At 36.1% G+C, this 16,570-nt stretch overlaps 1 protein-coding gene across 4 annotated transcripts in view; it reads left to right on the top strand.

Annotated features, from left to right (window-relative positions):
* Window positions 1-16,570, top strand: part of TSHR (thyroid stimulating hormone receptor) — a 48,268-nt gene that overhangs the window by 19,987 nt on the left and 11,711 nt on the right. For 2 of the 4 annotated variants that reach the window (XM_083375330.1, XM_083375329.1), the window contains 6 exons: window positions 1,907-1,981; window positions 4,545-4,619; window positions 8,886-8,960; window positions 9,533-9,610; window positions 10,943-11,011; window positions 16,008-16,085. In XM_083375330.1, the coding sequence (XP_083231456.1) occupies window positions 1,907-1,981; window positions 4,545-4,619; window positions 8,886-8,960; window positions 9,533-9,610; window positions 10,943-11,011; window positions 16,008-16,085 (450 nt within the window). The remainder of the gene's footprint in view (window positions 1-1,906; window positions 1,982-4,544; window positions 4,620-8,885; window positions 8,961-9,532; window positions 9,611-10,942; window positions 11,012-16,007; window positions 16,086-16,570) is intronic. The other 2 variants (XM_083375332.1, XM_083375331.1) reach the window with 1 other exon arrangement.

The following is a 16,570-nucleotide window of genomic DNA, read 5'->3' as shown; positions in this document are numbered from 1 at the left end:
ACTCAGTGTATTCTTGTGTGACTCTTGCTACTCTCAGTACCCTTCCTTGTCTGTGCAACTCTTTGGTAGCACAAGGAGACCTCTGCACAACAAATTCCTTAACACATAACTCATAAAAGAGCCGAGGTTGCCTACCCCTGATCTAGTGGTTAAAATGCTGGATAAACAGCAGAGAGACCCAGGTACTAGTCCTCCCTTAGGCACCAAAACCACTGGGTGATTTTGAGCCAATCACTTCCTTGCAGCTTTAATCAGCATCAGTCTCTACAACAAGCTGTCTGATAAACAAACCCTTGTAGCATCCTGCACTCTTGCAGCTTTGCTGTAAGAAGTAGATAAGCACAGTACAAACATAACCAGATCCTGTCCCTGTTCAAATATACAGTAAATGAGGTTGGGCTGTAGCTCTGGAAGAATATAAAGGAGAATCTCTTTCAACTTTTATTGAATTTATTGTAGCCAAGGCTGCTTTGAACCCTTCAAGTAAAATAGCTTCCCTCCTTTCTGGAATATTCAATAAGAGAGTTAGAAATTTATTTCAGCTTTGCTTATATCATTAGGGAACAGTTTACAGGCACATGAACCACACAACAACCCCTAAACTATTAATCTCAGTGACAAACAATCCCCCAATGTCCTCTGCTCTCCCTGCCTTGGAAATATGCTGACTACAGGATTGTCCAAGGAGAGGAAGGAGGAGAGTAAACTCAAAGTAACTTGATGCGTGTTTTAAAAAGAGGTGAGGCTTGTCTGGTGACTTGGATCACTGGCCCAGAAGTAGCAAACTTGAGAACTTCATGTTTCTACGTCAATCAGATTTGTTTTTAGCTCAGGCAATCAAATTTTGTTAACTACACATGATAGCATGGGTGACCGTAAAGCTTCTAGACCTAGTTCTGCTTTATTTTCACTTCTTTTATACAGTCTTTCATTTATTTCTGTGTTTTGTATAGCATTGTCTCAAGTGCAAGCTGTTTCTGTATATGCAGCCCTAGCCCACTTAACCATGAAATACTGGATGGCCATTTGGGATGTCATTGCCACACAGTTACCAGGAAACTGAGTATCTCATTTTGAAAAATACCACTAAAAATGAAATACATTGTCAGCATTTGTAGATTGTTGTGATGCTTTCCACACTGAGCTGTCCTTGAACTCTTAAAAACAGAAGTTATAAGGTAACTGCATTGGTTACTTCTGTATACGTATATACTTCAGGATGCTGCTTATTGGCTTTAAAATCCTAAAAACTACTCTAACACCTAATTCCTCCTGTATTTATATCCCAACCTTTAAGAAAAGATCCAGAGTTCACCTCTCTTCTGGTCTTCCCTACTAAATCTATTTGTCAATAACCTAAGGGCCTTCATCATCATTGGTGTCCATTCTGTGAAAGACTTGAGGCTCATTCAGGCTCATATTTCTACATTTTGGGATTTTGACTGAAAATCTGATTTTTTTTTCCCCTTAAACTTGTTTCCTATAGGACGTCCTTTTGCCCTATCCCTACAGCCTTGAGGTGTCCTTCAAGAGAAGAGGGACACTGTTCCCTTTCTTAAATTATCTCTTATGGCGGATTCTTTAGTGCCCAGTGTATTGATTTTGCCTCCACAGCCATGTACTGTACACCACTTCTACTCTTCCAGTAAGAATGAAAATGGTCTTTCACGTTAAAAGGAAAAAAGGCATTGTTTTTAGAACAATATTTAGATGGGATCTAATTGGCTCTTTTACCTTAAGGTTCCAGTGCATAGATCTAAAGGGAATGTTCTTTTTGTGGGGGCAGGGGAGATCTTTGGCTTGTGTTTCCAATGATGGCTTAGTCACTTTGTTCATATAATGAATTCTTCTCTTGGCATGTCATCTGTCTTGATGTCTGAACCTTATTTCTCTCTCTTCTGTATAGCTACATCAGCATAGATATAGTGCTGCAGGTTTTGGAGGCTTATTCTTTCAACAACCTAAACAAAGTCACTCACATGTAAGTAGATTAAAATAAATCCTTCCAAATCATGAACAGTAATCTCTCCTCTCCTCTCCTCTCCTCTCCTCTCCTCTCCTCTCCTCTCCTCTCCTCTCCTCCCCTCCCCTCCCCTCCCCTCCTATAATGTTAGGTAGCTTGGTATAATTCTATGATGAAAGATTCTTTAGAATCACAGTGTGCTTCTACTGTTTTTTAGAAATGCATCCTTATGTCACAATTTTCAGAAGTCTAATTTTTAAAAATAATATTTACAATCATGCTAGTTTACTTAAAGTTTGATTTTACTAACAATTTAGGGAGTTATATAGCTTTTATTTAGAGTTTAGGTTTAACGTTTTTATCAAGTATATCAAGACATAAAAGTCTGAGAACTTTATTCTTATAGAAGGTTAGATTGAAGTGCTTGAGCATCAGTGCAAGAACTATTAAATATCACATAGTACTCTAAATTATAGGCAATCAAATTAATCAAGGAATCTAAAAGAAGAAGAGCCATCTCCCATTTTTAGTTCTTGGCTCTCTAGTAGTCAGATATTTATTCCTTTTCATTACGTAGCATTGACTGTCTCTGCATGCATAATACACATAGTCCTCAACTTACAACCACAACTGAGCTCAAAATTTATGTTGCTAAGTGAAACAGTTAAGTTCATTTTGCCACCGTTAAGTAATTTTTTCTTGCCATAGTTGTAAACTGCGTGAATTTCTGCAGTTGTTAAGATAGTAAACACATCATGCCAGATAAATCTTATTGCATTCTTTGACAATGGGACAAAATTAGTGGACCCGAGGAATGCTGTGGCTATAATTTATTTAGACTTCAGTAAGGCATTTGATAAAGTAGACCACAGCCTACTACTTGATAAGAGATAAATGTGGTTTAGACAACATCACCACCAGATGGATTTGTAGCTGCTGAACAACCGCACTCAACATGTAGTCCTCAATGGAACTGCATCTACATGGAGGGAAGATTGCAATGGGGTACCCCAAGGCTCTGTTTTAGGCCCAGGATTCTTCAACATCTTCATCAATGATTTGGATGAGGGATAGATGGGGAACTCATCAAATTTGCAGATGACACCAAGCTGACAGGAATAGTGAACACTCCAGAAGATAGGCTTAAGATACAGGAGGATCTTTACAGACTTGAACATTGGGCTCTAACAAAATGAAATTCAATGGTGAAAAAGTAAGGTTCTACATTTAGACAAGAAAAAACAAATGTACAGATACAGTATAGGTGGTACCTGACTCAATAGGAGTAACTGTGAGAGGGATCTCAGAGTCCTGGTGGGCAGTCAGTTAAATATGAGCCAGCAGTGTGCTGCAGCTGCCAAAAAAGCCAATACAGTCCTAGACTGCATTAACAGAAGAATAGAATCAAGATCCTGTGAAGTATTAATATCACTTTAAAATGCCTTGGTAAGACCACACTTGGAATACTGCATACAGTTTTGATCACTACAATGTAAAAAAGATGTTGAGACTCTAGTAAAAGTGCAGAGAAGAGCAACAAAGATGATCAGGGAACTGGAGGCTAAAACATATAAAGAAAGGTTGCTGGAATTCAGTACGTCTAATTTAATGAAGAGAAGGACCAAGGGTGACATGATAGCAGTGTTCCAATATCTCAGGAGGTGCCACCCAGAAGAGGCAGCCAAAGCATTTGAAGGCAGGACAAAAAGCAATGGATGGAAACTAATCAAGGAGAGAAGAACCTAGAACTAAGGAGAAATTTCCTGACAGAAAATTAATCAGTGGCACAACTTGTCTCCAAAAGTTGTGAATGTTCCAACACTGGAAGATTTAAAGAAGAGATTGGACAACCATGGTTGAGCAGGGGGTTGGACTAGATGACCTCCGAGGTCCCTTCCAATTCTTTTATTCTGTTAACACAGTTGTTAAGTGAATCTGGCTTCCCCATTGACTTTGCTTGTCAGAAGGTCACAAAAGGTGATCACATGATCCCAGGATACTGCAACCATCATAAATATTAGTCAATTGTCAAGTATCCAAATTCTGACCATGTAAGTATGGGGATACTGCAACAGTTGTAAATGTGAAAAAATGGTCATAAGTCACTTTTTTCAGTGCTTTTTGTAACTTTGAACATTCACTAGATGAACTATTGTGAATTGAGGTCTACCAGTATCATTACAAGCAAATTGAAGGGTATCCAACTATATGATAATACTAAATAAATTGCTTAATTTTCAAACTTTTAATGAATGTAGTATTTAGCTAAAACTCCAAGGATCATCTATTTTTCAGACTCATGAGTATTCTTTATGTTGGCGAAATGCTTTTGTGGTGTGATCTTAATTAATTTCAGTAACTACAGTATGATTTTTTTTCACCAGAGCCAATACTGAAAGACTGAAGCCAATATGTATTATATATTTTCCACAAAAGATTCACTAATAAACCATGAATTCTGTAAGATTATGTTTTTCCAGAATATATTGTTATATTTTTTTTGCGTATGTGGTTAATTTACAAATAAACATGATTATAAACATTAATACCTTTTCTGTAAATTTGTTTATGCTCTCAACAGAGACATTCGAAATGCTAAAAATCTGAGATACATAGATAGCCAAGCCTTTATGAACCTCCCAATGCTGAAAGATCTGTAAGTATTTTAAACAAAATTCCAGGAAATCATTGTTCAGGTGCATCCTAAGTGTATGTCAATGTACTACATATACCTTCTAGTTGATAAAATATAGGCAACAGTATATATTGCCTTTCTAGATTAAATACTTTTTTATTGAAAAGTTTTATAAAAGTTACAATATTATCCCATCCCCAACCCACTCCTAAACCCTCCTCCCCCTCCCCCACTTCCCAAAGCTGATTACAGGGTTACAAATGTAAAATAATCATAATCTAACTAGCATTAACCAACTATATAAATAACCAAATACATAATGCACTTTAACCCGTCTATTACATAATTACAAACATAACAATCTAAAATTTACTCATAAGCTAAATGGAACTTTTTGGTCCCATATTTTTTCTGAATATAATCTATCCATCTTCTCCAAACTGAAATGTATCTTTCTTGTGAATGATCCTTCAAGTAAGCAGAAATCTTAGCCATTTCTGCTAAATTTGACACTTTAAGCGTCCATTCCTCTATATTAGGCACGCAATCCTTCCAATATTGCCCTACCAATAACCTCACAGCTGTTATCAAATTCAACATTAAGTTAATTTCTTTAGTATCACCATCTGTAATAACACCCAATAAAAATAATTGTGGGGTAAACTTTATCTTTCTCTTAAAAATCTTTTGAATGTTCCACCAAATTTTGATCCAAAAAGCTTTTATATTTCTACAAGTCCACCAAATATGAAAATAGGTAGCATCCAAACTACCACATCTCCAACATTTGGGCTGTAAATTAGGATACATACAAGACAGCTTTTTAGGGTCCAAATGCCATCTATAAAACATTTTATAAAAATTTTCTCTTAAATTTTGGGCTTGAGTACATTTTACATTTCTAACCCAAATTACCTCCCACACATCCAATGGAATCGGTTCTTGAATATTTTGAGCCCACTTTACCATGCAATCTTTAACCAATTCCGTTAAAGACTTTATTATCAAGAAAAAGTAGAATACAAAAAGCAGTACCTTTCCAAATATTGTACATCACTAGTGAATGTCAGTGAATACTGACTGGACAGGTGGTCTTTTATCTGGTGTTACAGAATCCCTGACTCAAGCTGCTAAATAATTTCAATATCCACATTGGGGCTGGTTCAAGCAGTACAGAAAATCTAGCACCATAAAGGCCATTAGTTACACTTAAGGCAGATGAGATGCTTCTTTTTAATATTTGTTTTGACCAAGAAGATGTTCCATGGATTGGTATGTTTCTGATTTCTCCGCTCTCATGAAAGGAGTGCCATCTATTTTACTTTAAATTAGTGTCTATATTTTACTTCTGTAAGGAAGAGCAAAACATTAGAATATGTCCATCCCCAAAGACGACAGGATCCAGTTGATTTCCGAAAAATCATGGAAGAGTTTGTGATGGAAGAATTTCTGACAAATGAAAGAATTTGTGATAGATTCTACCCAGGGCTTTTTTTCTCATAGAACGCTCAGAACGGAGTTCCGGCACCTTTTTTGGATGGAACCTTGTAGGGTAGTCAAGGCGGGTTGTATGACATGTGTGAGTTCCGGCACCTTTTTCTTTTGCAAAAAAAGCACTGATTCTACCAGTGATTCTGTCAATATGTGTGTGAGGGGGAGGGGTGGCTAACTTACCAGGTCAGTTGATACAATTGCTTCTTAGTAGCCTTTCTCACTTGTCATAAAAAAGGTCCCATGATTTCTTGAGGAATGAACAGGACCCCAAGCAGCAAGATAAATGGCTTAAAATACTTGACACAAACCTGTTCTAAATAATTTGTACACAATCCGACCCCAGTGATTCATTTTAAACAGGTGTTAATTTATTTTAATAGTTTAGAGCCAGAGAGGAGATTGGAGAGAGAGAATGTTGTGGTTTTATGTTTCACCCATAAACAGCTGAGAGGCCTGGGAAATCAGTGATATACATTTTAAAAAATGAAATAAAAAATCATAATTTAAAAATCAAATTACAAACACTATGCAGTGAAGAAATTAATAATTACTTAATTACTTACATATTTGGGAGTCTTACTTACAACTTGGGAGTCCTCCTAGATTCACAGCTCTCTTTAGAAGACCATATTGTAGCTGTAACTAGGGGGGCGTTCGCCCAGGTTCGCCTGGTGCGCCAGTTGCGGCCCTGTCTAGACCGGGATGCCTTGCGCACGGTCACTCATGCGCTCGTGACCTCTCGTCTTGATTACTGCAACGCTCTCTACATGGGGCTACCCTTGAAGACCACTCGGAGGCTCCAGCTGGCACAGAATGCAGCCGCGAGAGTTGTGTCGGGGGTCTCCCGATACTCCCGTGTTACACCTTTGCTCCGCGAGCTGCATTGGTTGCCAGTTGTCTTCCGGGTGAGGTTCAAGGTGTTGGTAATGACCTACAAAGCCCTCCATGGCATGGGTCCAGAATACCTTGGGGAGCACCTGCAGCCGGCGTCAACTTCCCTCCGCCCAGTACGCTCCCACAGAGAGGGCCTCCTCAGGGTGCCGCCGGTCAAAGAATGCCGACTGGTGGCCCCCAGGGGGAGAGCGTTCTCTGTGGGTGCACCGGACTTATGGAACCATCTTCCGGTAGAGCTCCGGATGGCGCCCGACCTCCGCTCCTTCCGGCGCGACCTTAAAACCCATCTCTTTAAGGAAGCGGGCCTGGCCTGATGGGATGGGGTGGGTTTGTTATTATGACTTTAATTTTAAATTTGTACTATGGGCATTGTTTAATCATGTTTTAATAATTTTAACTTTTGTATCTGTCTTTTACGTATTGCCCTGTTAACCGCCCTGAGTCTCTTGAGAGAAGGGCGGTATATAAATTAAATAAATAAATAAATAAATAAATAAATAAATAAAATTTAACAATCACCAACATTTTACAGCATTCTAATATACTATTGATTGGTATGTTCCAGCAAAATTATCAGAATAATCACCTTAGATGGAACAACAGACCACAAATAATTGAATTAAGCAATATAGGATTATGAAGAATTACCTTAAAATAATAAGGATAAAGAGTCAATTTTGACAAAGCCTATTATTATTAAAATATATTTATAATGCCATTTATGCAGTGCAGGGCATAAAAATAGGATGCAATATTCTGATTAAGAAAATTAACAGTTTTTTTATTCCATTTATATCCCGCCCTTCTCCGAAGACTCAGGGTGGCTTACAAGCTTAGCAGTAGCCTTCATTCTATGTATATGCCTGCTTATTAGGGCTTTCACACACACACCCAAGCGGTATTATTACAAAGTCAGCTTAATTGCCCCCAACAATCTGGGTCCTCATTTTACCTACCTCGGAAGGATGGAAGGCTGAGTCAACCTTGAGCCTGGTGGGATGCGAACCTGCACTAATTGCAGGCAGCTGGTGTTACTTAAGGAGGCATTAGCCCACTGCTCCACCAAGGCTCTGTTCACTTGGAACAGAATTCAGTCTTGAATTCTAAATTAAACAGGCTCATGTTATCTATAAAATATCTAATTCAGGGTGACTTTGTGTATCATCACTGCAATGGAGAATTAAATTCTATTGCATAAAATCTAATGTAATTTCCTGGAGAAAGCCATCCAAATAATGAATTTTATTAACATAATCTTCACTCAGTTATTTTTATGCTAACCAATTAGCAAATTTTAAAATGAAATGAGTCATTAAATACTTAATACTATCATGCAGTCAACAGTTATAAAAATTAAGAATGTATTATATTTACTACAGTAGGCTTGAGTTAAAATTCATTTTGATCCAAGGTCACTTTCTTATTTTATGCAACACCTATTTAGGTTCTTCTAAAATTCTCAGGAAAATTAATACATCTTTTGTTTTATTATCTGTATCATCTGTTTTATAAGCCTAATCAGAACAAATTGTAATTGTGAAGATGTAGTTTCATCTTTACAATCATCTTTACATAAAGACATTAGAATATATCAGCCTGCAAATTTAGGGAGATATGCAAGCATCTGCCTGACCTTGCCTGGGAATGGAACTTAAGCAGATTTATTTTTCTAAATTTAATTAATAATTCTAAAATATTATACATGCTGCTTGTTTGTCTAATAATCAATCTAACAGATGATCTACAAAGGTGTACATATATAAATCCCCAGACTTTTGTGGGAGCCATTAATACAGAGTGCTGAGGCTATAGTGCAATAAATGAATTGTTTTCTGTATTAAGCGCATTACTGAGTCACCTTGCCACCTGTTGTTGATTTTATTTGTTTCTTTCTTTTAGCGTGATCTTGAATACTGGACTTGGCGTTTTTCCTGATCTCACAAAAATTAATTCAGTAAATATGAACTTTTTGCTGTAAGTATGTATCACACAAAGTAATAGGATCAAACAAAAATGAATGATAGTCCATGTAAAGATGGACACAAAGTGTGAAGTGGGAGAATGGATATTGTCTCCCAAAATAGTAATTCTATTAATAAAAACAGTCATAAAAGTTTATTTCATCACAAATTCTCAAGGTAGACAAGTTATTTTTTAAAGTGCATATAATATAAAAAATATAAGAAACAGATGTAATACCCTAATCTATTACAATCTCTCATAACGCAACAATACAGCTGTAACTTTTATGATCTGGGAATCCTCCAAAGAAGGAGGCCAAATTATACACTATGAAATGTGACGCTGCTATTGAAAATAAAGCTGTTGTGCCCATTGTAATCTTCCGCAGGGAAACAAAGTAATGCTTTGTTCATCCAAAATAACATTTCTGAATCCCAAAGACAAGAACAGAAGTGATTATATAATGGCAAATGGTAGAACTGTAAGAAAATAAATGCTATACATGCATGCATACACATGAGTTACACCAATACATTATTATAATTTTATTACAATGCTAAACCTCTTTTTGTCTTTTTTCACAGTGAAATTGCTGATAACCCATACCTGAATTCATTGCCTTCAAATGCATTCCAGGGATTGTGTAATGACTCCCTTATACTGTATGTTATTCTTCCATAAAAACATTTTTGTTTTGTTTTGTTTTGTTTTGTTTTGTGTTATTTTCTTTGATCTATTCTGAAATGGTAAGATCTGAACCAGAAATTAAGTGGCGTCCAGAGATGCAATACTATACATAGGCATTAAGTCATGCAAGCCCAGCCTGGCCCTGGAATACATTTGTAGACCATGGTGGGTTCTGGTGCTGGGCCAACTTTATAGAATGTTACAACAAGCCTAAGAGTTTTTATCACTGATAACGTGAAAGAGGGTTTCATTCACCCTTCCTTCAGCCTTCTCTGCCAAGATTCCTGTTTTCTCCATCAAAAAATAGAATGCCCCATGATTACAAGTTCCTGAACATTATAACCACTTTCTCCTTCATCTCCAAATGTTTAGAACAACTGCAATTAATGCACAGTTTAACTAAGTGGAATTTCACTACTGCTAATAGAAGTAGCAGCAGGAAACAATAGCAAAGTATGGTTATTAATTGCAAAGGATCATACTATGGCTATGATTTAAACTTAATGGCATCCTTGTCATTCTGAAACCTTGAGGAGATTCTTTGAATAGATGTGTATGTGATGTTGGGCTCTTGACCATCTCATGGTAGTTCTTACAACATAGTTATTTTATATTTTGTTTTATTTTGGATTACAGAACAGGGATACCTCAGACATTCATGTGTATATAGTCATAAAATAAATAATCATAGACTGGAGGCTAAAACATATTTATTTTTATTTTTATTTTTATTCCATTTATATCCCGCCCTTCTCCGAAGACTCAGGGCGGCTTACAAGCTTAGCAGTAGGAACAGTTATATAAGGAACAGTTGCTGGAATTGGGTATGTCTAGTTTAATGAAGAGAAGGATGGGGGGGGTGCAATGATAGCATTGTTCCAGTATCTCAGGGGTTGCCACAAAGAAGAGGGAGTCAAGCTATTGTCCAAAGCACCTGAAGGCAAGATGAGAAGCAATGGATGGAAACTAATCAAGGAGAGAAGCAACCTGGAACTAAGGAGAAACTTCCTGACAGTTAGAACAATTAATTAGTGGAACAACCATCTTCCAGAAGTTTTGAATGCTCCAACACTGGAAGTTTTTAAGAAGAGACTGGTCAGCCATTTGTTTGAAATAGTAGAGGGTTTCCTGCTTGAGCAGGGGATTGGACTAGATGACCTCCAAGGTCCCTTCCAACTTATTATTATTGTTGTTGTTGTTGTTAATGTGCTGAGTATTGATTGGATTTTATCATTTTGAATTTAAAATAATTTTGGACAACGTATAAAAACACAAAAGTCACTAATAATGCATTTTTTTATTAACAGAAAATTATACAATAACGGTTTCACAGTGGTGGAAGCCCATGCATTTAATGGAACTAAGTTAGATTCTGTGTAAGTAAATTAGGCAATGTACTGTAACATAGCACTTGTATTGCATTTTAACAGCTCAAAAATAAGTACTCACAAATAGTTTCTAACTGTAAACCTTAAAAATGCTGAAAGATAAGTGTGTTAATTCTGTATATTAAGCGTGGCAAGGATATCCTTAAAGTTTCATAACTGGGGAGTTCTTGAATTCTCATTCTCTGAGCCAGAATACAGGTAGTAGTCCCTTAACAATTCCCTGTTTAGTGACCATTCAAAGCTATGATGATGCTGAAAAAGTAACTTTATGATTGGTCCTCACACTTTAAGGTGCTCAGAACTCAGGCATTTTGCAGCTAGAAGGCATTTACAACTATTGGAGCATCTTTAGGACCTGTGACCGCCATTTGTGCACTTCACAGCCCGCTTTCTACAAGCAGAGCCAATAGAGAAGCTGGCAGTAAAATTATGAATCACCATCATATGATGTTTTTCCTGACAGCCTTACCTCTTAGCGACAGAGCTGTTGATCCCAATAGTGTTGGTTAAGCAAGGAGTTCATGGCAGCAAACTGCTGACATTTCTTTTCTCTTTTGTGAATTTCTGTGGGTGAAGTATAATTTCTTCATTTTATTTGAAAGTAATCAAAAAAAGAAAAATGTTTATAAAGCATATTAATTCCATTTCCAAGATGTTGTTGATGTAAATTTTGTGACCACTAATGCTTCTGGGTAAAACTTTGTCCTAGCAATGCTTTCAAGGCAAGAAAATATTTTGTATGCTGTTCCTATAAATGTTTGGTAAAACATTTCGGCCTTTACTACTGATCAAATTCTCCATGTACAATTGAAAGAGTTATGTATGTCCAGTCGGTACTACAACTTCACTCTTTTTTTAAAAGCAGATGATTCATTTAATTTAGCCCAATAACAGTAACACATAATGCAGCCTTGATGAAAATTAATAACATCTTTCAGATCTATGAAAAGGATGTACAGTGTATTCTTCTGTTATTCTTTACAGAAGATAAAAATAACATTCTCAGAAAGATATATGCTGGACACAATCACCTTCCGCATAAATTGTTAACATATTAGCACTTGTTAGAAAAGTTTAAAAATTGGTTAGTTTTTATTGGAAATTTTTTTTAAAAAATCAACCATTTATTTTACTAAATGGTCACAAAAAGATATTGCAGACCATATCTATTTCCAGCACCCATCTGTTCTTGCAAGTCCATTCTGAAGTATTCCAAAATCTTTTACATAATCTGGCAATCTGAGAAATTGTGATGTCAGTAAGGGGTTGTTTTATCCTAGGACTTGGACTTGCTACTTCCCTAACTTTGACTTCCTTGACTGCCTTGATGTATGAAGGTTGTTCTTTAACCCAAAAGAAAGACAATTACTGTATGTAATATGTGATACTAGGTGCTCTCTACTGTTGATATTAAGCACTTTATTTTTACTGTCTACTAGTATTGTATCAGTAGAATTCCTGAACAACCTTTGCTTCCCCAAAAACTTGGATGCTAGATTAATTCTTGACTTGCAATCAGCTTTCCAGTGTCTAAGCATCGTCCATATCGTGCTGCAATTCTGGTTGCCAAAAACCGGCAACCTGAAGACTGTCCAAGGTTAGGTTATACATCTCTTTTACTACCTCCTCCCAGAACAATATTGGAATATTCCCCAAAAAGGAATATACACGCATCTCCACAATGAAGCACATTTGTGCAACATCTTTTTTTACTGCTTCCTGTCCGCCATGCAGTCTGATTTGGCCAAAGTGACCTTCTGGAGACCTCTACAATTCTGCAGACAGGAACTTATAGATCTCTATTCACTGAAACAAATGGGTGGGGAAAAATTTCTGGAAAAGACAGCTCTCTCTTTGCTGCATGTTCTCATAATCTGCTATTCACTCCAATCTCTTTTTCAGTCCCATTAAGTTTATTTTATTTAGTTAGTTCAAAGGCAATAAATGTATTTCTTGGCCCAGATGGAGCTGAGAGGAAAAAGACCTTCTTCATTAGAAGACAGACTTAAGACTGAGGGTGGCGGGGGTCCCCCATTGGACCCAAACCATAGCCTGACCTGACTGACCAAAATGGTGTTAACCCTTTGCTATCAGCTCCATTTTCAATGACGGAGAATATACTCAATAACAATTTACAAAATTGGAAGCTGTGTAAATTTTCTACATCAACTGGAAATATATCTACTGTCCCAGATCTTCAATGAACAATATTTAATGAAGTGTGTTATGATCCACAAAAGTATTTACAGTGATATCTATGTTATCTTTGAAGATCTCATGAAACTGAAATTTGTGCTACTTCCCCTATTTTTTCTATGGGAGTTTCTACAATGGTTCTGAACTACTTTTGGAACATTTAAAATTTTTATTTATTTCAAATACTTTATTGTAAATTATCTGAATTGCAATGAAGATATTTGTTGTGTAATCACTGTACAGTCTATGTCACAAAAAAATAGAAACCATAAGACAGTTCATAAAATGAGTACAAATGATGACACACTGTTGTGTTTCAAAACTATTCTGGTGGAAAGCTAATCAGTGCCATGTATCAGTTGTGCTGCTGTTCAACTTTTTAGGAACCCCTTACTTCTGGCTTTCAAACAGCAACAATTACAACAGCTTAACCCTAAACTATTTTTTTATCCTGAGAAAGGAACATGCAGTCTATTATTACAATATATAGTCTATGACAATTGCCATTTTCATAATTTCAGAATTACATTACAGTTGTTCATTGATAGAAGCGTAAAAGCATAGCTGTACACAATATCATGTGTTCATTTTCTACTGATGTGATTCTTATTCAGGTATTTTTATGTGCTCTTAGAATTAAGCATTTTGGGACTGTATTCCATACTATTTAAAACAAAATTGCTATATTGTACTCCATTTGAATATCTGACCATGCTGTCTGTAAAGCAAATAATGCAGAATGCAGAACCCCAGAAATTTTTTCAATCTCATTGGAGAAAAAAAACCTGATTGTTTTAACTTAGAGTTACTTGTGTTTCCCCAAAACACGTACACTTTTCCAAGCTTGTTCTCTTTTGACACCTGTAGAAACAAAATATAGGGCTTGGTCATTTAGGGCTTGGTCACTCTTATGCCTTAAAACCTGAACATATTGCCAGCAGGATAGTATTATGTAAGTTTTTAACTAAAACACTCAGATTGATTGTCTTTAGCTCTTAGAAAACAATGCCAGACAAATAAACAAGAAATCACTATTTGCTATCAGGCCACATTATTTCTTTTTGTAAATTTATTTATTTTTTATTTTTATTTATTTATTTATTTTTATTTTGCCATTTTTTTATTATGCCATTCTACCAAATTAAGAAAAAAATCCTTACTCTAAAATATTAATAATTCAATCTTTAGATAGAGGCACAGAACATAAAGGAGGAATGGGCAGTTGGAGAAATCATTTTATTTTGTATTTTTGTCCTTCAAGATCCCATCCAACCAGAAATGGTTAATAGTTACAGCATATTTTGCCACTGTTTTGAGCCAGGAAATTTGAAAATGTAGTTTAAATTCCCTCTTGCTGTGAAAACTCCTTTCATACAGACACACACCCAAAAAGAGAAAGCCTCAAACGTTCTGGTCCAAAAACCCTGTGCATAATATGGTGCTGTTCATCTCTGTATCCTCAATCACTGACATGGGATCAAATATGGCGGTAGTATACAGCAACCTCTGAAGTTACAATGGACCCCAACAGTCTCGCCCCCCATGTTCACATGGTTGTATTTTGGATACTCTGCAACTGGCTTGCACTTATGGCAGTCATGTGACCGTGATTTTCAACGGTTTTTTTTGTTGGAAACCAGTGTTTACTTCTGATTTTATGCAAAAAAAATTGTGCATTATGAAAAATCAGTTACTTTATAACCCATGGTATTCGCTTAACAACCTCTAAAAAATATTATAAAATGAGATCATTCATGTGATGATTCACTTAACAGTTAGGGATGTCTTATGACCGTAATTCTAGGCTCAATTACAGTATTAAATCAAAGTATATCTCCAGTCGTCAAAGGGATGTCCACTTCATGTAAATGGAGGTCTTTTTCAGAGCAGGACATTTTATTTATTGTGTTATTTATAGAAAAGTTATTTACAGAAAACTGTACATGCACCTAGCAATAACCTAGCACTTATAGTGAGGGTTACTGTAAATGCCATTGACTTTAGATAGTATTTGTTTTGAAAAAGACTAATTATTTTTGTGAGGTAAAGCAAACTATTATTTCAGCCTACAAGTTACAATTTGTGGCTTTGATATTTTATTTTTTGTAATAACTTCTAGAAATTGTGAATTCACAGGATAGATTCCGTTTTTCTGACTCTTAGCCAGCAATCAGGTCATTTCTTGCTTTTCTTATGCCATTCCTGTTTAGAATCTTACTCTATCTGTTCATAGAGGAACAGACATTAAGACAATGTATGTAGCTTTTACACAGCTTTACTTCATTTTACTTCATAAAATTGACCAGGTTTCTGGTTCACTCAGCATATTTTCTTTGTCTTCTTTCAATTTACATTACTGGAAAAAGATTGTTGGGGTTTAAATCAAAAAGAGAGTTGCAGTCTTAAAAGACTGCATTTGTAAAATAATCTGGATGTTCAATCCATGACAATACAGCGGTGGAAATGGAGGTTAGCATAGATAAGCTTTTTCCTATCTTCTGGTTTTCTGGAGGAATATTTACACCTGGTTTTGCCAAGTTGCATGGGGTCTAAAAGTACGATACACCCCAGGGAATGGCTGGTGGCTGCGGCACTCCCGCTGTCTTGTTAACTTTTAAATTTTAAGGTAATTTATCTTTACTTGACTTTAAGCTGATAGTTGTTGTGAATATTCTTTATTTTATCTTTAACTTTTACCAATTTTTAAATGATTGTTGCATTTAAGACTTTATTTTGACTAAAGTTTCTGATTTAATCACTAAAAAATTGTGTTGCTGTTTCTCTGCAGATACCTGCATAAGAACAAGTATCTAAGAGTTATTGATGAAGATGCATTTTTGGGTGTTCAAAGTGGTCCAAGCCTACTGTGAGTAATGGGGGAAAGAATATATTAAGTTATTTTAGTGTTATTTATAAATAATATAAATATTGGGTAATGATTGTTAGGTGATTATTTTAATGTTAAAGGATGAGCTTTCTACTCATGCATTCATCTGGGGTCATGTTCTTTTTATAAGGTGACTAGGATATGATACAAGGCCAACAGACTATAGATTTCTTATCTTAGAAGGCCTGGTTAGTCCTATCGCTGTTGGTTTTTCAGCTGCTCAGGTTGGTTTCTCTACCTACAATCTATCATGTTATGTATATTTCACTATTATGAATTGCAATGAGGGCTTCATGGAATCTACCCAGTGATAGCTCCCTTGTTAGAAGGACATGTCTATGTTTTTTTCTTGAAAACAATTAGGTGTTTTGCTCTCACCCTTTTTGGGGAGGTGTGTTTTTTGCTTCCCCCACTGTCCCCTATTACAGCCCTTTCAGAATAGAGGTTGCACCAATCTGTGAAAA

Source organism: Vipera ursinii, assembly GCF_947247035.1.
Source record: "Vipera ursinii genome assembly, chromosome: 1".
Classification (NCBI taxonomy): domain Eukaryota; kingdom Metazoa; phylum Chordata; class Lepidosauria; order Squamata; family Viperidae; genus Vipera; species Vipera ursinii.
Note: the sequence above shows the minus strand (reverse complement) of the source record. Positions and strands in the feature narration are given on the sequence as shown.